The 24,476-nt window shown below is 38.7% G+C and overlaps 1 protein-coding gene across 2 annotated transcripts in view; it reads left to right on the top strand.

Annotated features, from left to right (window-relative positions):
- TRAPPC12 (trafficking protein particle complex subunit 12) overlaps window positions 1-16,989 on the top strand; it is a 49,084-nt gene extending 32,095 nt beyond the window's left edge. For both annotated transcript variants that reach the window (XM_071741829.1, XM_071741830.1), the window contains exons 8-12: window positions 3,467-3,540; window positions 10,831-10,929; window positions 14,293-14,393; window positions 15,195-15,282; window positions 16,648-16,989. In XM_071741829.1, coding sequence (XP_071597930.1) covers window positions 3,467-3,540; window positions 10,831-10,929; window positions 14,293-14,393; window positions 15,195-15,282; window positions 16,648-16,890 — 605 coding nt within the window. In that variant the 3' untranslated portion in view covers window positions 16,891-16,989. The remainder of the gene's footprint in view (window positions 1-3,466; window positions 3,541-10,830; window positions 10,930-14,292; window positions 14,394-15,194; window positions 15,283-16,647) is intronic.
- Window positions 16,990-24,476: the final 7,487 nt, after the last annotated feature.

The following is a 24,476-nucleotide window of genomic DNA, read 5'->3' on the forward strand; positions in this document are numbered from 1 at the left end:
GTTTTCACAAGACTGCCCAAGAGTTGTTAAAACAGTATTTTTGTAATCTCATAACCTACTCAGCCTCTAAAATGAGACACTTTGTACTTTTATTTCCTGGAATTAATTTCACAGTTTTGCCCTTGATCAAACTGATGCACTAAATCAGTTTTTCTCCTACTTAGAAGAAAACATGGCTACTATCCTTTAGTAATGAATATGTAAGTGTATTGCTGTTGCAGCTAGATGGATGTTTCATTTTAAGCCTTGCCTGAGTGGCTTCTCTCCATCCTCCTGTCTGAAGTCTGATAAATTTCTTAAGATGGAACTGCCATTTTACAAAGGCTACTCTGGCCTAGGGTGCTGCTACAGGTGCTGCTGCACAGATGGCTGAGTCTCACATAGCTGCATGGTACTCAGACTTCTGAAAAACCTAAGTCACTTTTTAGAGTAAGATTTAGATCATGTTAATCTGTGTCATTATTTTCATGACTATATACAATTATGGTTTTTCTCTTTTCTTTGTCTCTTAGTTGTTTAACTAAGTAGTGTAGGATAGCTTACTGCATAAAGAAGGATCATCAGGACAAAGTAGTTGGCTGGATATAAAGCACCTTTAATGTATTATTTTACTTAATACACTATCTTGATCAGCCCTAAAAAACTGAACACATGTGGGCAGCATCTATCACAAAGGAATTTGCGAATATAGTCAGATGAATACACTAACTACTCTTTTCTTTTGACTGTAAACTATTTTTAACATTTTCATTGGTTTTTCTTCTCATGTGTGCACAAATCCACGTGTATGCACAGTTCTCAACTTCCTTCTGATTTGATCCTGTTGGTGTTGTTTTCCTCTAATAATAGAATTATGTATTTTTAATACCATTTATCACCTTTTTGGAAATTGTATTTCTTAAATACTGAAGGGTTAGGAAGAAGAGAAATAATTTCATACTGAAGATTTATCCACAAGGATAAATCCTCAGGGAATTTCTGCTCTCTCCTTGTATCTGCTGTTCTTTTTGCCTCTCTTCTTCTACCTACTTTTCCCTGTTATTCCTTTTTCTGCCCTCTTTTTTGTCCTTATTATTCCCACATTCTTTTCCTTTTTACCCCTTTAAAATCAAGACAGATTCCCCTTCAAGGTACAAGGACTTTTTCCTAGCTGTGTCATAATCCTGCAGTCTGCCTCACTTGTTTCTGGCTCCTGGCTTTTCCTCTCTGCTGCTGCTTTTAGAGCTGAGCTTGGCTCAGGAGGAGGCATAGTTAGAAAAGCAGCAGCTAGTGGTTACCAAGGTGCAAGGATGCTGCAAATTTGGAGAGATCTTTGTGTGTCTACTGTGCAGCTGCCTGTAGTTTTAAGACTGCCAAAAAGCCCATGGGACCTTTGCAGAGACTATTGGCTGCTGTTGTCTGTGGAGGTCAGCCAGGTCTGCTCCCTGTCTGCTTCTCTGCTGCATTTGGATCTCCAGGAGGCTGATAATGGGTTTGGTTTTTTCCTTATTAACTTTATGTGAAGACAGCCTTAATTCATTATGGGGATTATGCTTAGCATGTAATTTCCCTTTTGCTGGTGTAAGAAGGCGCCGCACCGGTCGACTTATCGTGCACATCTCCTCCAGTCCAGAATGGAGCACATCATATTCCAGTTTTTCAACAGGCAGAGAGGTTTAGCATTGCACCACTTACCTGGTAACACATTTTATAAGGTGCCAGTTTTGTAACTTCTCAGTACACAGAGCTCCTATTGAAATGAATGGCACTGTGGAGCAGAGAGTCCTTGATAAGTAACAAGGAAGAGCAGATGCTTAAGAGTGGAAGCTCTGTGGACCCACACAGTGGGTTTCAGGTTTCAGTAACCTAGAATAATCAGCTGTTGGTTTTCAATATTGTTTAGTGCTTTGCAGTTTTTCTTTAACCCCTTCTTACCAGTGAATGCTAAGAAGCTTCATCCCACAGGACAATGCAATTTCCAGATCAGGTTTGTAGCACAGACCGAAGCCATCTGATGTGTCTGCTTTGCAGTCCTTTTTGAGAACTGCTATTGGATAGTAAACAGGAAACCTGGATGTCTCCAGTGCAGGAACAGGCATCTGATTTTTGTCACCTAAGTTGTAAAAAGCTGAAACATGGTTTCTATGACATCGAACTATAAGGACATGCAAAAAGGATAAATTAATATAAGTGAAGCTATAAAGGAGAGTTATTTAATTATTTCCAAGTTTTACAGACACCCACAAGAAAAGAAAAACAGAAATGTATCATGATTTCCATCATCCTCTGCATTAATAGTGGTAGGGGTGCACGATCAAGGGCAAATTTCTGAAACAAAAGCTAGGAGTAATGTATAGTTTTAAGGTACATTGGGTGAAATAGTGGATTTACTGGATTCAGTCTTGGGTCCCACGTTATGCCTCTCTTTTGACAAAGATAATTTGCCGATGTTCGTGGGTTGCTGGGGTTTTTTTGTTTGTTTGTTTATTTTGTAGTTGGAAAGGATTGAAGGAGGTTTTTGGGATGGGAGTAGGCATTTTCACCAAGCTCTTCTCTTATTTGTGATGGCATTTATATGCTGAAAGAATAATCTATGTGACCTGCCATGTTTTCATCAGAGACTGCATTATTGATACAAATAAGTGGGCTCAGTTATCAGAATCTCATTGAAATAGCCTCTTCTCCCTTCCCCTCCCCCCTTCTGAAATCATTACAGTGACCTTGTCAGCCGATTGACCAAGATACATTTATTTTCCAAATATACTAAATTAATACTCCTAATGTTTATTTTTAAGGATTAGAGGAATATTTCTAGCATTGATCTATGGTACTGTAACACAAGAGAAAATAAGGATCTATGTGAACCATTCTCTTACAACCTCAGGAGTCTGTCTGCAAAGCAAGAGAGAGCAATCTGCCACTGCAGCTTTTAATGCCTGCAAGCTCCAGGAGCACGGGGAGAGCAGACAGGCTTGGCAGATTTTTTCAGCATATCTCTAAGCCAGAGGCAAGCACAAACAGTCCCAGACTCAGACAGTTCTCACCCCGAATGTTTTGGCTCTGAAATGACATTTTAGCTATGTTTGATTTTTGAGTTCATCACATTTAATGCTGCAGATTACATGTTTTTAAACTGATGCTCATTATCGCTTGAATCATTTATGCACCTTTTGTTCTGATATTGGAAAATGTGTGGCTTCTTTTAGCATTTAATGTTTGGCCTGTGCTCAAAGCTGAGCGGTTGTCACTTGCTCTGTGTTGTTCCATGGGATCTGATCCCCAGAGCCACTGAAGCGATTCCCTCAGAGATGCAGAATTTTCTTTATGATGGTGCAGCATGGCTGAGAATTAAAAAATCCCAGGCTAAAACCCAGGGGTGTTAACAAGGGGGATCTTTCAAAACCGTAATTCCTAGGACCAATAATTGATGGCAAGAAAGAACCTCTAATTTATCTGTGCAAATTCACAAGCTGCTCTTATTTTGCAGCCTCTGTTCAGCTGTGGAGGTCACGTCTGGGCCGGGTGATGTACTCCATGGCAAACTGTCTGCTAATGATGAAGGTACGTGGGTGGCAGCAACTGCAGAGGTACCGTATATTCTGGAATAGAACGTTAGGCAAAGCGCAAGCGAATTACTGGTGCAGCTAAGGGAAGAGTGCCTGGCTGCATGGTTTGCTTAGTGAAGAATTAATTAGACTTAATAATGTTTTATTTAATAGATAACCATTTGCAGTAATATTCTTTGGGAACATATCTGTACTGATTTCTCCCCAAATCATCCTGGAGAATATGCAATAACAGTACAGAATTTGCATTTTTAAATGGAATTTTTCAAACACTTAACTAAATGTTGTAATTAAAAAACAACTATATGCTTTTTTTCAAACTGCGCGCTAGAAACGTTATTTTATTGGTGATCATTAATAAGCCTTTGTATACAATAAAAATTCAAAACATCTAAATACAGCCTCCCATGTCCAGCTTATCACAGTTGTAAGATACCTTCTTTCAAGGTAAATCCTTGCTAATGGGTAGGGAGGGTAGAGAAAGGAATAACAGCAAAAGTAACTGACGTCCAGTGGGCGGTGTCTGGGTTTTTTTCCTCTTGTTTCCAGCTTACTTTTTTAAGCAGTCCTACTCCAGTTGGTGCAAGACTCTTCCCTTGTGTTCAGGAAGTGGAAATAAAACTTCTGACTTGCACCTGATGGTCAGAGAAATAGGAATATAACCATATCTCAGCCTGCAACCAACTGCTGTTATCCTGAGCTTAACTGTACTTCACAAATCAATTAGCAGCAACAGCCTGGAGCAGAGCTGTCAGCAGTATAATCTCCAGAGGCCAAGATTTGTACTCCTTGCTCCCTGGTCTGATTGCCCAAGGTCACGCCAAACCCGACCCTCTAATACTTACTAAGCTGCTTCCCAAACTGGGCTCTATACTTAGTATTAAAATACCTCAAAAATTATGGTTTTTCTTATTAAATTTTCATGTATCCAATTACTACCTTAAATACAAAGCAATATCCTTTTTATGAAAATAAGGGAAAACAAAAATTTGTATTCTTAATAATATGGAAATCAGAATACTTTAGTCTGAATAGAAATAATTGTACATCAAACCATGAGGTATTCTTAAGAATTAGTAAGCATTTGTGTTTTGAATCAGGTTCTTGACATAGGTTCAATTCTTAAGGAACATCATTTTTCAAAAAGCATGAGGTGCCATCCCCAACAAAGTAGAATATATAAATAAAAAATTTTGATAATACATTTTTTCAAGAAGTTCACTTTACTTTTGACTGTGAATTTTTTTTAACATTTTCATTCTTTTTCTTCTCATGTATGCACAAATCCATGTGTATGCACAGTTCTCAACTTCCTTCTGATTTGATCCTGTTGATGTTGTTTGCTTCTAGTAATAGAAATATATTTTTAATACCACTTATTACCTTTTTGGAATTTGTATTTCTTAAATACTGAAACTCAGGTACTTCTTAAGACCAATTTTATTTCAGGCCTGTCTCACAGATGTTAAGTTAGAAATTTATGGTTTCACAATAAATTCCAGAGTACCCACAACTGCCTATTAATGCTTAATTACTTTCTGAAATTTACACTTCAGTGCATTGGCTATGGACTTATTAAGTTAGTTTTTCCACTTGTGTGACAGATCCTCTGTGGGAGAATTATATTGGTTATTTATAAATTAAAGAATTTCTAAGACAATTCTAGCATGCAGCAGTGCTATATTCATCTTCTCCACCTTCTACAGTGTTCAGTACAAAACTATTTCTTCAAATCATTTTTAAACGCCCTTTTGTTAATTCTCCCATGAACAATTATATTAATTGAACTGTTCCAGGTATATTTTTTTGGATGTTGTGTAATACACTTTAAAAGCTGCGTTTGTTTTTATTCAAATATTTCAAGTGTGTTTAAAAAAAAAAATTTCATTCTCCAAGTCAGTGCCTTCTATTGCCATCTAGTGAACATTTACAATATTGCAATATAATCAAATTTGAACCCCAAAGTACTGCTAGGTTAATGGAATAGGTTGTGATATTAGTAAATTAGTAATAGTCTTTTAAGAAAGTAAAACTATGTGACATTGGTATAAAAAAATTAAATCTGATTATCTTTTGTTTTTTACTAACCTCTTTCTTTGGTAAGAAAATTTCAATAGTATTTCATACAGAACAATCTTACTAGGATTGACACTTGAAAAAAAAAAGCTTAAATTTTTAAATCTGCTTCAGTTGTTCTCAATTCTAATTAGGTTTCTTTCATATCATATTTCATCTGCATTACTTATCTGACTCAAATTCTCTTTATGTAACACAGTGACTTTTGTGTTTTTAAATATGGCTTCATTAGTTTCACAGCTAAACATTTCATTAAGTTATTTATATGGAGAGGTATATTTTTTGGAGGTACAAAAGTGAGGTGCAAAGGATTAACCCAGACTTGTGCAGGAAACCTATAGTGAAACAGGAAATCTTCCATCTTCCCTAGGTGCTGAATTCTGTCTGCTGTGCTTGAGAACTCTCTTCTCCTCTGTGTGGCTGATGATGCAGCTCAGTAGCAGTTTAAGGCAGTGCTACCCTGCAGTCTTTTCCTGTGCTTTTCCTTTTCTCTGGTGCAACTGTTGCTAAATGTACTCTATCAGCTTTCTTCCTTGCACCACTATTGGACTTAACCAAGTGAGAAAACCAAAGAAATGATGGATTGGCTTTCCCATTTCATGTGAACAATGGGCAGTGTTAGGGAGGAGATGGAAATAGAGCAAGAAGGAAAGAGAAGAGACCATGCAATGTGTCACAGTAGGCTTCCATTTACAAGAACCGTGGGTTTGAGTCACTGTGAAAGCTTATCTGGAATACAGCAGCATGAGGGAATATTCATTTAAAATGCAACTGATGATGTGCATTGCTTCGTTTCAACAGTCTAATTGAAGCATGTCTGTCATTTTACTAAATTACTATGGAAGCATCTTGCAAACTTCTTAAGTTCTTTTCATCTGAGTTAAAATCACTTTTGACATTATGTTGCTAGACTTCTGCCTCTCTGAGGAATAAACACTTAAGTACTTTCCATGTATATTATAAATGCACTCTAATTAAAGGCACATTTTGCACTTTTTAGAACTTTTTTCAGTGTTGTCCTAGATTTGTAGAACTTGTCCTTCATAAAAACAAAAGTGTTAGAATTGGTTTTGATTTGGATCTTATACAATTAAAACTGTACAAAGAAGGAGATAACAGCTTGTACTAATGATACAAGGGACTGATGCCCGAGGACTTTGGTTCCTTTATGATTTAAAGGAGAAAGGCTGCATGAATCATCCAGTCTTTTGCCTAACTGTGCTGCAGTACTGCTCTTTGGATTCAGAACACTCTGAATCTCTGCTTTCATAACCCTTCCACAAATGTACTAGATAGGAAGGGTAAGTTATCCTTGTCCTCTCTTTCCAAAATAATAGTATTTATGAACTGTACACTTTGTATAACTCAAGCTGATTTTTAGTGTATGGTTTATTAAACCTACTTGCAGCATTCTGCACTTCATGGTCACTTAATACTTATTTCTAAATATCTCCTAATTAGTATTTTAAGTACTTAAGGTGGTGATGAGTGAAACATAAAAATATATAATGCAGTCACCATAGAGGGAATTAGAGCTATACTGCAGTGCATCTAAGAAAAACAAACCCCACTTGCCATTTTTGTGCAAGTAGATCCAATGGCTTGCAACTGTTTTGGATGGGAACATTTAATGTTAGCAACAAATTTTCATAATACAAGAGATTTTGAATTGTAAAACAATAGGCCAACTCTCATTCATATCCTGAACAGTATAAATTCAGTGTTTCTTTTAGGATTTCTTTACAAAGATGTGGAAAATACGAAGGCTTGCAGTCTATAGAAAGACCATGACAATATGTCAGCCTTACCTTTATGCCTTAAGATCACAAGCTGTACTCAGTGGATTTTTTTGCCTGGCAGTGCCTAATATGTCTTATTCCTCAAAACCAAATCTTGTATCATCCAAGACTTCACTCAGACATTTTTTCTTGTAGCATGTCACATTAGCAAAGTTGGGAATGATAACCAGGTCTTTAGTAAATGAGACCACATCTCATCTACTTTGCAGTATGTTTTTTAAAAACGAATTATCACATAAGATATTTTATAACTTACTATGAAAGAGTATCATGATGTAGCTCTTGTAAGATACTCTAGGAATTGACTGCTGCTTCCATGATAATAGGTGGGGAAAGAGGGGAAGCCTATAAAACTCAGTTTGGGATCCTGGATTAACTACAAAATGAGGTTGTATTGAGAAGTGAGCCTGGATAATTGTGATAATATTTTCAGAGTTTCATCCTTGCCTATGCTTAGGGGTGTCTTTGGTCATATATAACTTAGTCTTTTGTGGCCTCCGGGAAGAAATGGGTCCCATGCCTGTAATGGGTACTGCAAGGCAAGGGGTAAATAAGCACAGATGCTAAATACTGTGAGCTTGTATGGAAGCAGGGTGCCATATTCACAAATTTGGTGCATAAACTCTTAATGCTTCACCTCTACGGTCACATGTGAACCTTTGCATAGTCCTAGTTATAACAGATAGGGTGATGTACAGTTACTTGATAGGAATGTAAAAGGGGAGAAATGTTTGTTTTGTTTGCTTGACCAGGCCAAGTCCATGAAGCCCTCACAGCATCCATCTCCAAGACATTACTTGGCTGCTTCCTGCCAAGGCTGGCTACTGCCTACAGTAGAGAGCCTGTGATATTATAGAATCATTGAATAATTTTGGTTGGAAGGGACCTCTAAAAGTCATCTCATCCAACCCCCTGTCAGTAACCAGGAACATCCTCAACTAGAACAGGCTGCTCAGAGCCTTGTCAAGCCTCACCTTCAATATCTCCAGGAATGAGGTCTCAACTACCTCCCTAGGCAACCTCTTCCATTTTTACACTACCCTCATCATAAATAACTTGTTCCTAACATCCAGTCCGAGATTATGAATCTAAGTTTGTGATTGTGCAAACAGTGCCCCCTCGTGCAGTTTCTGACTGAAACCTGTCTGCAGTCAGATCATGCTAAGCTATAAATTAAGCTGACAAACACACTTTTCTATCAGTTTACGTGCATGGTCTCCTGGGATTTGTTTCTGCATCAGTTTGGGGATGTGACTCTTATGCCCCCATCCCTCCTGGTTGTCCTTTGTGTCTTTGTTGTGTAGTCTAAGCCTTAGAGTGGGCATGAGACTGAGCACTGGGTAAAGGGGCAGTTTTAGACCACAGAATGGAAGACACTGAGCACAAAAGCTAGAATTTGTTTTAATAAAATAATTTCTCCATTGAGTACATCTTGTGTTCAAAAAGGTTAAGATTCACAGTCATAGACAATTTTTCAGATTTTGTAAATTACACTCTTCCAGGTATTAGCAGCCAATACAAGTGTGGCTCAGTTTCCTCTAAGCAGCCAGTTTGGAGGGTCCCTCTTCCAAGTTTTTAATGCCTAACTTATACAATAGAACTCCATGGTCAATGAAGTTGTTTAGTGAGAGATATTACAGTGAAAATTGAGTTTTCCCTAAGTCAGATTTATGAAAAAAATTTGGTAGCATAAATGTCATAACATTTGAGGTCTGAGTGTTAAATAAATCAGAGTTTAAATAAATATATTTTAGAAAATAATGTTTTCTTTGCTCTGAACTCTTCCCTAGAAGAGTTCAAATAAGCATGAACATGGCATGGCACACTAGAATTGGAATAAACTCTAAATGTTAATAATTAACTCTTTGGAATTAATCATTATACCCACAATATACAAGTTGTTTGCAAGTGAAGGTTCCTGCAGTGCCTCGTCAGCTGTTTTAAGTCAGCCTCTACAATTATAGGACACATACTTTCTCTCTTTTATAGATCAGACTCCAAAGACTTCTCATGAATTTTTGTATTTATGAAACCATTATTATTGTCCAAATGGTGACCTGGTACAGGGGTTAAGTAGGGTTCAGTCATTTTAAGTGCAACCTCAGGAAAATAAATTAATAGCACTTAGAGTAGATTGCCTCCTCAGACAAGCAGAAGATGAAGAAAAAGTACCTTTACCCCAGTATTTGTGATCACATTTGAGACAAGGTAAATGCATACTATAATTTGACCGAGAAAAATGGTAAAGGGTATCCAGTGCATTTTTGAAAGATTATTCTTTGGTGTCTTTTCTTCCCAATACCTGCCACAAATTCTTCCATGAAGCTTGAAAGGCAGGACTGTCAGGACTCACCAGATTAGCACAGCACTGGGATTTTTGTCTTTCTATCTGCCTGGCTTTTATAAGCAAGTGGAGGCTTTCTCTGCCTGTACTCTGGATTGCACAAAGAAGCTATTGCTGAGGCTACTGCAGCCCTATGCCTTGTGAAAGGACCTACCCATGAGCATCTTCTGGTCAGCATAGAGTGCATGGGGAGTTTCTCATGCATACCTACCAAAAACATGTATCCACACTCTAAAAGTCTTTTTAATGCACTGCCTAGATCACTGCATTACTGCTGGGCTGCATGAAACAGATGGACTTCAGTCACCAGGTGCATGGGCATTTCTTTCCCGTGGGAGATGGGACCGTGATTTTGTTTAATCCTCTGTCAGTGGTCATGATCTAGAGGGTACAACTGCACTGCATCTTGTTTAGGCAAATCTCAGAGATGGCCCTCATAATCTTTCTGCAGGTGTGAGGTTAGGGAGGGGTCATTTGCAGAGCTACCTGGAGTTCAGAACGAGCCCACCCCACACTTTACTCCAAATCAGTTTTCTATTTAGATTGCCTGTTAATTTTCCTTTCTACATGGTATGGTAGAAGGAAACAAGGTTTTGGGTGAAGTGATAGAAATGCCAATGTTTCCCTTGGCAGGAGTGCTTGTTGGTCATCTGAAAATGTGCATGAGTTGCAGGTTCTGATGTACTGTGTTTTTCACAAGTTAAAAGCATATACACAAACAGTTCCCAAAACTTTGGAACAAATTTTGTTAAACCATGTAAATTATACATCTACTTGAAACATTAGACACTTTTCAAGTATGTATGCCCCAGTCACACAGAAGACACCTGACTTTCATCCTAAATCATAATCTAAGCTGAAGACTAATGTTCAGAAAAATGGAAGATCTCCAGTGTATGCAGTTCCAGTAAAACTGAGAAAAGACCAATATAGTCAGCTACCAGTGTCTACAGTCTGCCCTACTGACAAGTTATAATTCCTTTAATTCTGCTTGAATGTGTCTTTAAAAAAATGTAAAGGCTGAAGAATTCTTAAGCATCTGCTCATGTGCTTTTCACCCCTTTAGGACTATGTGCTTGCTGTAGATGCTTATCACACTGTCATCAAGTATTACCCACAGCAAGAGCCTCAGCTGTTGAGTGGAATTGGAAGAATTTTCCTTCAGGTATGCATTTTATTCTAAATCTGCTAGGTAATTTTGCTATTGACAGCTATGTAGTGAATAATTGTTGTATTTAAAGCTATAGTTGTTTTATAGTATCAAATTATAGAGGTGGTGGTCAAAAAAACCCAACTTCCACCTCATGTTATTAGATAAAGTTAGGAAATATAAGGCATCTCTAAGATTATAAGTACATATATGTACATTAGCAAACAAAGAATATGCTGTAGAAAATTGTTGCTCTGAGTAAATTATTCTGCTTTCCCTTAAACTAATGGTAAAGCTCACATTGACTTCAGTGAGCTAGAATTCACTAAAAATCTCATTTTTCCCTGCATCAAACTACATGCATCTCTCAATCACACTGTATATCATCTTCATCTAGAAAAATATCAGTGTTTTTTTTGTCCAGGTTATATCCACAAGAAGACATAGGAGGACACATAAAAAGAAAAAACAGGACTTCCCAAGTATAATAAATTTCCATGTAGTTATGTACTTAACCATAATAATTTTTTTAAAAAATTAAGTACAGTAGAACTTTTGTGACAGAAAGTGATGCATCTAAATAATTAGTATCTGATTGTTTTAATTTTTAGTATCTCTCAAGTTCTTTTCAGTTCTTTCATATTTCTGATACTGATATTTCATAGTGAGGTGATATGTTTGTCTTTAAAAAGTCTCTGATTTGAAGTGGATCTCCATCACTACAGAGCCATGTTATTGGCTGTGTGGATTAATTATGACCTAAGTAAGCAACTTAGTAATTATCCATATTAAAGAATGGTACTGTAAATATGCACAATACTGTTGGAAATAAAAGCTATTAATAATTCTGGTCTTACTGGGAAAGCAACAGGATACGTTACTGGTACTACCTTGCTGACAAGAGCATCTGCCCTAATGTCATTCTCTCTGGTCTGTTAATTTGCTAGGGAAAAATTTTCACTCTCGAGAGGAAAGCATCTCCCAACTTCTGAAAGAATTATATCTACCCAGTTTCAAATGTGGCTTTCACAGTCACTCGAAGTCATTGACCTCTGCAGTGCTGGCTGTAACACCAGACCTTTATTATTTAGTGGTTTCACTGTTAGAACTGGACATAGCAAAAGGAGTATGAACAGCCCTTGATACTTTCATGTGATCCCAGTTAATAGAAAGCATCACTTCTACATTCAAATGTTTTCCTTTCTTCTAGAACTTTAAGGAGATAAATAATGTATGGCATGTTGTCTATTTTTTGTGACAAAATCTTCAGCTCTGTCTGGAGAGTACTCTGGGAATAGATGCAAAATTTTGATTTATTAAGAGAAATGATCAGTGTGCAGGTAAACAAACCCAAGAAGTTCACATCAAAGGAGGAGATTATTTTGCAGGGCTGGGCACCATGATTTTGGTAAGACAACAGTACAGTATGTGTGCTCTGTTGACAAGGCACTATGTGAAGAAAACAAACCTCTTGCAGGTAAAATGGGGATGCAATTTACTCATATTCAAAGGTCACAGCTTCTCAAAAACAGTGATTCTCAAATACCTCAGATTCTCTTAGCTTTGAACATTATCCAAGAGAGGCATAAGGGAGGTGGATTTTCACTGCTTATCTGTCACAGATACTGTTTGACAATAGACAACACATACGAAACACAGCAGCAATGTAGAATTAAATGTAAATTCAGGAGTTAAATAGAAAAAGAGGTAACTATTTTAAATATATAAAACCTTACTTTGTGTGTGATTTTTTTTTTCTTACTGAAATTGAGTTTACTGTTCAAAGACACCATGTCTTATCTTCACATGTAGTGGGGCAGAAAGAGGCCTAGATCTGATGTACAGCTTTTAGCTCTTGCCCTGACATAAGTGGGAAATGAGAATGAGAGAAACGGAGAATGCAGGAAAAGAGAGACTGTTATAGAGAAAATTTCAGAAGCACCATCATTATGGCAGGATTCATCTGACTTGTAAAGCAAAAATTCATATGAAATGGTGAATACATGTTAGTCTCTAGGATATGATTGTGTTGCTAGTGACTCTGCTTGCTGGCTGACCAATTCAGAATTGCCATTTAAATAACTGCATGAAAGAATTTAGAAAGTGGAAAGCTTCCAGACCTTACCCTCTGAATAGATTGCTCAAAAACAGAGTTAGAAACAGTAAGTAAATCCTAGGAATACTTAAGGAAAATAGTCTTAGTTTCCAGACAAACAACTAACTTCAGAACATAGTGTATTGGAGGCTCCTTGTTGGGATATATGATTACTTGAGGTTAACAGAGGAATTTTCATTTTTATTCAAAGCACTAATTGTTATTAGATACTAAAGTCTTGTTTTCTGAACTAAGTTAAACAAAGTTGTGAAGATCACTAAGTTTTTAACATTTTAGTGACTACTAAAAACTAAATTTTTCTTTAAATGTTCTGTAAAAGAAAAAAAAAAGTAAACTGACATGTTTACTGAGAAGGTGCAAGATGCTGCTAAGAAATGAGAACTCCTCATGATAACAAATTAGGGGTGATGAATCTCGAGGCATATTAGATATGGACTCATCAAGCTCCTAGTGGAGCAGACTGGTACTTTGCTTTAGAAGGGGATTAATCTCATGGTTAGGGGCTTCATTCTAATTACCAGGCTAAAAGTATTGAAGAATGGATTCAATTTTGCTTGTGCTAGCATTATCTTTTACATTAAACTATTTTCTCTGTGGTTTATGCCTTTATTTGTGGAAAGAAATTGTATGTACCCTCATTGAAACAATGTATTCGTTTTTAGCATGGAAACCTGTTTTGTTTGAGTCTACTCACCAGTATTTTTCAGTCTGCAAATGCACTGTCTCCCTGATACTGTCAGTGACCCATTTCATTGAGGTTGGTTTTCTCACATGTTTCAGTCTCATGCACTGAAGTCATCCTGTGGTCCTTGGCTATGACCCAGAAGCTGTGGATTATCCAAGGATGGGTCCTGTGGTAGCTACCAGGCCACTGTATTCTGGTTTTAGTTCCTGCTGAAAGCTTCTGCCTCTGGGCAGTGTCTCTCTTTACTTCCTGCAGAGTAGCACTCACTCACACTCCAAGTAAATTCTGATCTTTCTCATTTTCAGCTAACTTTGAGAACTCTGGAGTGATTTACAACCAAACAGCCAAATGAGGATGTGGGGCACCCCTGCTCTACAGTCCTTGAATGCTCCACAACCCACAGCTGAGAAACACTACAAATACCTTGTTTGATAAACAGATGTTACCCAGTGAGCTTGGTGCCAAATAATTAGATAATGGACTTTGATATGTTTTCATGTTCTTCTCCTTTGTAACAGATATAATCAGGATGTATCTCATCTTATTGCATTAACTTTCTTATGGTTTTACTGTCTAGATTGGAGACATAAAAACTGCAGAAAAATATTTTCAAGACGTTGAGAAAGTGACTCACAAATTGGATGGACTACAGAGCCAAATTATGGTTTTAATGAACAGGTAGATAATATTGTAGCTAAAAGAAACTTTAAAATAGTTTTGCAAAGTGTGCATTGTGAGCATTAACCTACCCTTGAGATAATCCCATTCTCTTTCTCTCTTTTGTGTAACTGCGTATGTCCTAAGTGGGACTGAATGGCATATAGACCCAGGAGATCTGTATTACTTCATACAGTCATATTATCCTGGATTGAAATTCTGCTCCTTCAGTTGATTTTACAAAGCTTTTTCTCATTCTTCCAGGTGTTGCATATTTTCACTCTGCTTTTTTAATATAAATCTGCATAAATAACTCATAGGAGAAGAGAAGCTCTTTTGGGCCCTTAACCTACAGTCAGATCTGGTAGTAAAGTTACTGGCTGATAGTTTCAAAGAATGTTGGAATACATTGTAGTCAATTGAATTGCATGATGAGAGATTGCATTTGTAATGGTTACCACACCGATTTAATATATTTAGAAAATACTTCTCAAAAGTGCACTGAAAATTACGTAGCATGGCTTAATTTCATGGAGAGAGAGAAATTAAGGAAGAGAGTATCAGCATTTAAATTAATAAAGACACAGTGAAGACTGTTGCTTTGGTGGGCAGTATATGTAATAGCCAAATGATTCAAGTTGTCATTCCATTTGTCTGTAAATCAGTGTCTCCTTGGTGGTTGTCTTTACACCGTGAAGAGCAAATGTCAAAGACTCTCACATACATAGCAGGAAAAATTAAAAATTGTGTCCATTCTTTTAAAAATGTATTATCACCTTGTTTTTTTGAGAAAAACTCATTTGTATGTCATCTACTTCCTAGAGCATTTCTTCACCTTGGTCAGAATAATTTTGCAGAAGCTCATCGATTTTTCACAGAAATTTTAAGGATGGACTCATCAAATGCTGTGGTAAATCTCCAAATTGCTACATTTGTAACAAACACCTAAATTACGCTCATAATGCTTCACACATGGATTCAGTTAGTACCCAGAGTATGCTTAGAGCTCTACAGAAAAATTGGATGTGACAAAGGGTTTTTAGGATAAGATACAAAGTGGGATGGGAAATGAAGAACCCAGTCTGTATGAAGGGCATGAGTATTTAGGCATGCATGTAGAAATTCCAACACATCATGTTTTACAGGATCTTCCCAAAAGCACTATTTTTTTTGCTTTCACTGTTTTTACCATAGACATGGATGTCAAAAAAAGAAATGGCAGCTGCCAACCAATGTAAGATTAACTCAATTTCACACAACATTGAAGGGATACTGTAATTTTAAACATGACATTTTTAACACACTGCATATCAGAGACTTGGAGACAAGAGGAGACCAAAGAGCTGTTTATTCACTTCTGGGGTTTCTACATGTGGCAGCTTTCAGTGCTTGGTCATGTAAGAGTGTTCCTAAGAAGTAAGACAGTGAGACCCCTGTAGCCAGATCCAATGCAATATAAAGAATGAGGGGACTGAGTTTAAGCAGCACATGAGCTGCATAATTTTTCACACTGTAAAGCAGTACATATTCTAAATTGCATGAGTAAAGTTTCCTGGAGAGAAAAAGAATTTCCTTCTGAAAGGCTGTGTTCTTCCTTGATCTGCAGTTTTCAGAAGCTGTGAAAGTTTCTGCTGCTAAACATGTTACATGACTTCATACTTTTGGAGTCTTTTGATAACTCCTAAAACCTCTTTTGTGGGGAAAACTGGCATGATAATTTATGATGTGTTTAGACTGTCCTATCTAATTAATTTAGTTGAAATCAGTTGTAGATGCCTTTGTGATAGAACAATTTCTTCCTGTTGCTTATGTGGATCTTCTACATGCAAGCCAAAGAGAAAAATACTTCTGAAGCTATAGTGAAATCATTAAAAAAAAAAAAAAAGAAAAATGACAGCATTCTGAGGTTCATGTAATTTCTGAAATCTGTATCAATTTGCTTTCAAAATTAACCGAGTAATATCTACACTATTTCTATTTCATGTTAGACTCCCTCTTTTAGTTGCAGCTCTTAGAAGTCATCAGGTCCTACTGGCACAAGATAAATCTTGAGAATAACAAGAAAGGGATAGGATTGTTTGATTGATAATGTATTTTAATTACTTGCATGCACACACACAGACAAAATAGTAATTCTTAGCACAAGTTAAATCTGTTGTAACTCCAGATGCTAGACTTCTTTTTTTCCTTCCCTCTCATCACTTGTAAATACATACATACCTAAACACATATACACACACAAACCAACATTTCTTTACAATATATTTTTCTCTAGGCTAACAACAACGCTGCTGTTTGTCTTCTTTATCTGGGAAAACTGAAGGATTCCCTCCGGCAGTTGGAAGGAATGGTTCAGCAGGACCCCAAGCACTACCTACATGAGAGTGTTCTCTTCAACTTGACAACAATGTATGAACTGGAGTCATCTCGCAGTATGCAGAAGAAGCAGGCACTTTTAGAAGCTGTAGCTATCAAGGAGGGTGATAGCTTTAATACTCAGTGTCTCAAGTTAGGGTAGATCATTTCCAACTATTTTTTTCCAGCAAGGCTGATTTTTTTTAAATTGTATATACAGTTGCTAATGTGTAAATGTGAAATAAAATCTATTCAATTATGAGTATTTGGTGGCATTACTACAGAACCTGTTGTTTGTAATAGGCCCATCATTGTGAAGACTTCGAGCTGAGCTAGGGCCAGCTGCATCCCTACAAGCAGGTAACTGTTCAGTTATTCTTCATTACAGTGTACAATATATGTCTGTATGCAGTCAGTTACTCAGAATCTTTTTATAAGAAACGCTGAATCTGACCTTACCTTGTCTTGATAATTGTTACAGTTTTTCAGTAAGTAGTGACCAAATCACATTGAGCTAATTTTATCAGCTAAGAGTTGTTGACAGAATATGAGCATGTATATTATAGTAATAAAGATCTGGATGCCCTTCTCTTCATTTGCTTCCACTGTGTGTCTCGTTGACACACCTGTCAACCTCAAAGGAGGTGGCTTGATAACCACTGTACAGAATCATAGCATGGTTGAGGTTGGAAGGGATCTCTGGAGCTCATCTGGTCCAATCCCCCAGTCTAGCAGGGCTACCTAAAGCAAGTTGTCCTGACAGCACATGAAGGAGTCATACAGTCAATCCCATATAGTATCAGGGATTATATCATCTGAGCCCTGAACTGTATCATCTAAATACAGTTTTTACTTTCTTGGTTTTGTGATAACACTAAATCTTTCGGATTCGAGCATTTGGGTTCTCAGAAGCTGTTGGTAGTACTTCTCTATTCCCAAACTACTGCTTGCTTCAGTACTTTTTCCTGTCTCCCACACTCTGGCTCACATATCTGAATCACAGAATGGTTTGGGTTGGAAAGGAAATTAAAGATCTAGGGACACCTTCCACTACACCAGGTTGTTCAGAGCCTCATCCAACCTGGCCTTGCATGCTTCCAGGGAGGGAGCAGCCAAAACTTCCCTGGGCAACCTGTGTATCTTACCACCCTCATAGTGAAGAATTTCATCCTAATGGACAGGCATAGCTGCTCCACTCCGGAGTAGTGCGGGGTAGAGAAAGGAGCACACCAGTCAGGCAGAGAGGAAATGCCACACTTCAGTTCAGTTCCTGTCATTTCCCATTAGCAGGTGAACACACCATGCAGAAAATACTTCCCAGGGAAACAAATGGAGATACTGAGGCAGAGGTATGTAAGGGCTTGTCCACACAGAGTAGAAGGAAGCGAGTGATGCAGAGGAGGACACGAGGTATTTCACAGAATCATAGATTGTCAGGCTGGAAGGGACCTTAAAGGATCATCTTGTCCATCCCTTCTAATATTATTGTTTATGTGATATGTCCCAGCACACCATCGAGCTGAGGCTTCAAACCTGAAGTGGGGGAATCCACCACTTCCCTTGGGAGACCATTCCAGTGTCTGACTGTCCCCAGATTGAAAAATTGTCCTTGCATGTTCAATCAGAATCTCACCAGGAGCAACTTGTGCCCATGCATTTATCATTGAAGGAACAGGATAAGCATACAGTGATTTCAGGATCCTTTGGAATCACAGAACCACTGTGTATTTCACATCTCTGCCCAGATTTCTCCCTTTATTTATCTTTGTGATGGGGTGACCCTAGCTGGGCACCAGATGTCCACCAAACTGGTGTTATCACTCCCCTCTTCAGCAGGACTGCTCAGGGGGGTTGAGGGTGGGAGACCAGATTAAAAAAAAACCAAAAAACCTTATGGGCTTAAAAAGGCAGCTGAATAAATCAAAAGCAAAGGAAAATAAAAGCTTTATTTTCTATTTCCCACTAGCAGGCAGTGTTCAGATACTTCCCAGGATGTAGGGCTTCAGGGTGTTTGGCAGCTGGTCCAGAAGACAAGCACAATAACCAATATCCACCTTACGCCCTGCCCTACTCCTTTCTCTTAGCTTTTATTGCTGAGCAGACACCATATGGCATGGAATAGCTCTTTGGTCAGTTTGGATCAGCTGTCATGGCTCTGTCCACTCCCCAAGGTCTTATTACAGGATATGTACATTTTACAGATAGTATTTGTACACTGAAATGATGGGTAGTTACATACCAGGCAGCTGGGAAAAAGGGAAAAAAAAAAAAAAAAAAAAAGGAAAAAGAAAAAAAAAAAAAATCAGTTGGTATCTGTGTCTGCTTGGCCTCTAGATTCCACAACTGGTTTGGAATTAAATTTCTGCATCACCTGTGTAGACTAAGGTACCACTACTTAACTCTAAAATGAAAGCTTCAGCACCACCTGCTTTAGGTGTTTTAAATGTTGTTTACATATCTTTAGTGATGTTTACAGGGAAATAAAAGTAATTACCTTTTCAGTCCTTTACGAGGTTTTACATTTGTGGAGAACTGGACGTTCCCCCACTGTGAGACAATTAAATGATTCTTGAGTCAGCAGAATCACAAATGTCTGCCAGCTCTTTGGCACGTGGAGGACTTTGGGTGTAAAGAAGACAAGAAGGAGTAAGGGGAGCAGCCACGTTAGTGACAGCTCCAGAGGCTCAGTGGAGCAGAAGACAGAAAAGTTTCTGAAGTGGCTGTCAGCCCAGAGAGGAGGGGCTCTGATTGGACATCAGTATCCTGCTGGTTTCTGCTGCAGCCAAAGAGAATGAACAGTGTCTTTGCATTATAGAGGGAGGGAATTTGGCCAGCCCTTTCGAGGAGTTCTTACTGGAAGGTGAAGGAGTTCTGAAAGTTTCTCATTGGTGTCCCCATTCTTCAGTGGTCCTGCTCCTGCAACAAGTCTCCTGGTCTCCAGCATCCCTGTGCCTGCACCCTGCATCCCAGACCCTGTCCTGGTCTAGTGCTGTGTCATCGTGGTGCAGCTCAGTGCCACATCAAGTGTGGTTCCTCAACTTATTATCCTAAGGCCAATGCAGGTCCTGCCCTCACACCCACTAGGACTTATCCCCTCTTTGTCATGATCCCATTCTTTCCTTCCCCTTCAGTCTCAGGTGCTGATTCCTTGCATAAATATATACTGTGGGCATCCCTTAACCTCTCCTGAACTCTCATCCCCTGACTGGCCCTAAATAAACTTACAGTTTGTGTTAATAAGGCATCAGTCATAATTTGAGGGAGCTCTCGGGCAGTCGTTGACTCTCATCAATATACATAAGCTCAGAGCCTGACAACATTTGTTTAAAATATTGCTGATTTTAGACAAGGTTCAACAGTAAGTGGGCACATCCTCACTTCATGTTATCAGAACTGAAGTTGTAGTCAGTGCAGTTTTCAGTTTATCACAACTATTAATCTGATCCCTTGTGTTACTCACTGTGTACATTACAGTAGTATGTTTTGTCCAGCACAGGTCACTTCTCTTGAGTATGGGGTTTCTGAAGATACTGGAAAAAATTCTGTTATGTAAGCAGCATTGTTCTCAAAGATTTTCAGAACACTGAACAACTTACCAGGACATGTAGTGACAGGACAAGGGGCAAAGGCTTTAAACTGAAAGAGGGTAGATTTATATTGGACACAGGGAAGAAATTCTGTGAATTGGACACAAGGAAGAAAGACCATGAGGATCATTAGACACTGGCACAGATTGCCCAGGGAAGTTTTGGCTGCCCCCTCCCTGGAAGTGTTCAAGGCCAGGTCAAACAGGACTTTGAGCCACCTGGTACAGTGGGGGGTGTCCCTGCCCATGGCAGGGGAATTGGACTAGATTATCTTCAAAGGTCCCTTCCCATGCAAACCTTTCTGTGGTTCTGTGATTTCAGTTTAAAAAAAAAAATTACAATTATATGTAAATTAATATAACAGAAATTCCCATATACTTAGCTGCAGGTCAGGTGTCATGTTATATCCTTACACTATTGTCTATGCTTTCAGGAATCTCAACTTCTCTTTTCCAGCTGTAAATGAAAAATGCATGATACCCCATCATCAAGCATGCTGAAACCAATTGCCTCTTCACAATGGAAGAGTAAAATGCTTCCTTTTTTGATTCAGTGGTGCCTTAAGTGCTCATATAAATGACAGCATGATCAGCAGAGAATAAACATTTATGATCCTGGTCAGAGTCAAACAACTATTAAAAAAGAAACACTGTTCTCTGTGTTTCTTTAAATTCTAATTCATATATTCCTACATAGGTCTCACATCAGTATGTCTGCAGTGGTGTTACTAGTAGAAGCTTTTACTCAGATAAAAATGCAGTTGGAGGAGACTTGGACTGGGTGACCTCTAAGCTCAGTGAACCATTAAACAAGTGACATCCTGGTAGACTTGCAGAATAATTAAAATTTAAATGCAAAGGCATATTATCACTGCTGGGTGTATGCAAATTATTAACTGTTTATAAAATGCAAGAAAGAATGTCAATGTCACTTTATGGTTTGGATTTCACATACACGTTAAGTGGTTGAATTTCCTACACTCAGCCAGTTACACATCTGAATGCAGCGTATGGTGTTAAAGCATTAAAGCTAAGGACAAAATTTGTCCTCAAAATGTTAATTACACTAGGCAATCCTGTTAAATTCAATGAATTCAGCTGAACTTAATGAGGGTTCCTGGTGTAAATGAGGGCAGAGCTCAGTTTTAGAACACAGCATGCATGTGTCATCTGGCTAAGTAAGAAAAGCTGTGGAAAGTATAGCCTGATAGTAGTCAAGTCTTAAAGCTTAATGTGCCTTAACAGAAGTTTTGCATTTAAACTTCCTGAGCAAAGAAGCTGTACTTCAGACGTTCCTATAATGACATTATGCACAGACACCCTGATCCTCAAAAGGACTTAAGGATCTATCTACCATTCCTAGTACCTAACTGCAGTTCAGGTGATTATGGCATGCCCTAGCCAGCCGGTCATTTACATTCTCCCATTGCCTCAGATTTTGGACTGGACCTCCTAATTTTTCCCCAAAAGGCACCTGTAGCCATGCCGGAGACTCCACAATGGACTTCAGCCATTCTGCTGGGAAGTCTGATCATTCCTCCACCTTTTCCATGTCAGCAAGAGCACTTGTGCAGCTGTGTGCAAGCTGGATGAGCTGACTGACCTGGAGGAAAAGCTCCCCGAGCCAGCAAACAAACCTCAGATTCGGCATTCGACAAAAGGATGTGAAGGGAATCACCAGGTTTTCTGCACTGTAGTGGTCTAAGAAGTGGTAGACATACAAAGCTTTTCCGAAGCTGATGGTGTTTTGGAGTGGGGAATAGTCTGCATACACACCTAAGTTATCTCTGCCTTCTTTGTGTAGCAGCTGATGTCCTTAATCCATCGCAGCCATGCAAAAGAAGTTTGCAAGATACGCATTCACCCCTTCTCCAAGTCATGTTTGCTTCAACTTGCAATCAAGAAATCTGTGAAATTAGGACATCTAATAAAGATTTACATTTATTCTGAACAGGTAGAAGCCCAGGAGCCAGTCAACCTCTCAGAGTTAGCTCAGGTAGCAACTAAGATTGTTGCTGTCCTGAGTAAAGGCTAGGGAAATAAAAGATGTTACAACAAAGTGGGTTTTATCCATTAGCTCATACCTGTAATAGCTGAAAGGAAGATGCCATTTATCCCTTCTACCCTACACTCTACCCACTTAATAAAACATTGGGGGAAAAAAGCTATTATACCAGTGAGATACTTGACATTGTAGGAATCTGCAGTTTTAAGCATATGAACAGTGGCTCTGTAGAGCTGAAAACAAACAAGCTCCGCCACTAACTTTTAGGCAATGACAGTAGAAAGCTGCTTTTCCACTTAATTCTCCCAGTCAGCTTGGGAATTACAGATTTAGAGATCCTTATTTTTATGGGGGGCGTGAGATGGTCATAATCCCGGTGTGAGGGAGGTGTGGGTGAGGTTTTTAAAATCACAGGTATAACAGAGCACATTTTTGCAAACACACAAAATGCTTTGGGAATCAAGCTGTAAAGTCACCATGAGTACAGCAAATCAGATCAAATCTGAATCTTTGAGACAGGAATGTTTAAATTGTAACAATAATTAATCCCCCCAGGAGTTGGTATGTTTATTTGGCTTCAGGAAATAGACAAGCAGCTGTGATGCTATTTGGGGAGAGACTCTGAGAATTTCTGTAATTTTCAAAGGGAAATCTCACACGCAGATGACAGACTTTCTAAGCGTAGCACAGATCCACAGCCTCTACCTGACCAAGTAGTTAAATCCATGATTTGGCAACTAGGGATATTCTTCAAAGCAGTGCTTGGCTGCCACCTCAGGCTCCACGTGCAGTGGTGTCTGTTGGCTGATATAAAATGATTGCCTTTGTCAGAAAACCCTCCCTTCTCATAAATTCCTAGTTCAGGCTAAATCCTGGAGTCAGAAACCAGGCAGGAGAGTTCCTCTTCTGCCAGTAGAACCCAGCACTCTGGAGTGCATGAAGATCTTACACCTGTCAGGTTCAGTAAGCAGGACAGGCAGCTTGGTGCCAGCTCCAGCAGCAGCACAGCCCCTGCTCTCAGCAGCCCGGGGGGAGATGCCTGCTTGGCAACAGCATTTCCCTCCACTGGTTTGTAGGTACTCCTCAGTCTCTGGTGTGGACCTTACTAGTTAACTACCAAAGGGCTGAGAAATCTCTTTGCATTAAGATACCCAAACGAGGATACTTGCACCAGGACAGGTAACAGAGGCAGGGGAGGTGGCAGCATCACAGCCACATGCTCATTTATTGAAAAGGCCACTCACCATCCACAGTTTTCTTACAGTTCACTTGCATAAAACAAGGCCACTGCTCTCTCAAGGTGGTCATTAGAAACTGAGGTATAAGCCCATTGGGAAAAGTTTGTATTAAAAGTGGAAAATAATACATAGGCATCAAAAAAACTATCTTCAAACCCCTCAATTCACTACCACTTCTCCTACCTATTTTTTTTAACTCTAATCCTGGAGGAGTTGAAATACTCCCTTTGCCTGAGTTAATGCTGCCAGCATGATGTTGCTGGAACCACTTACATAAATTTTCATACTACATCAATGCACTGAGATCTTTCCACTAGCTGCAGTAAAACAGGCTCATATTTTTGGACCAAAAATCAATTTCACTTTGCACTTTTAGATATGTGGTATGTGCAAAAAAAAAAAAAAAAAAAAAAAAAGACCAAACACAAAAAAATCACTATGAAAATAAACTGCATTTTTCATCTGAAGGTATGTTCTCCCTCCTCTCTGCTCTCTGGAATGTTTTCCATTAATATTAACATTTTTTTATGCCCAGCTGTTTTCTCACAGTATAATCTCCTGTGTAATCTCTTTACGGGTGTACAATCTTTATACCAGCCCCAAACTGCTATTTTTCCTGGCTAGCAATGAACACTTTTGGAGAGCAAAGCTTTCACCTTTTCAAAAACATTTATGGCACTAAAGGGCATGGAATCAAATGCATTGACAGCAAGATTGCCACAGCTCCTGCCACCTCACAGCAGCAGAATGCATCGTGCTATGAAAATGATGAGTGATCAGCAGCAGTCTGATCGTGTGTTATTCTTGTCAGCCAGGAGATAGGAGCTGCACCAGGTGTATATATTCCTCCAGAGAGGCAACAAAACAAGGTGGTTCAGTTCTGCTTCCCAGGTCACATCCTACATCAGCAAGGCTATTGA

The sequence above is a fragment of the Heliangelus exortis genome, chromosome 3 (genome assembly GCF_036169615.1).
Source record: "Heliangelus exortis chromosome 3, bHelExo1.hap1, whole genome shotgun sequence".
In the NCBI taxonomy this organism is placed as follows: Eukaryota; Metazoa; Chordata; class Aves; order Apodiformes; family Trochilidae; genus Heliangelus; species Heliangelus exortis.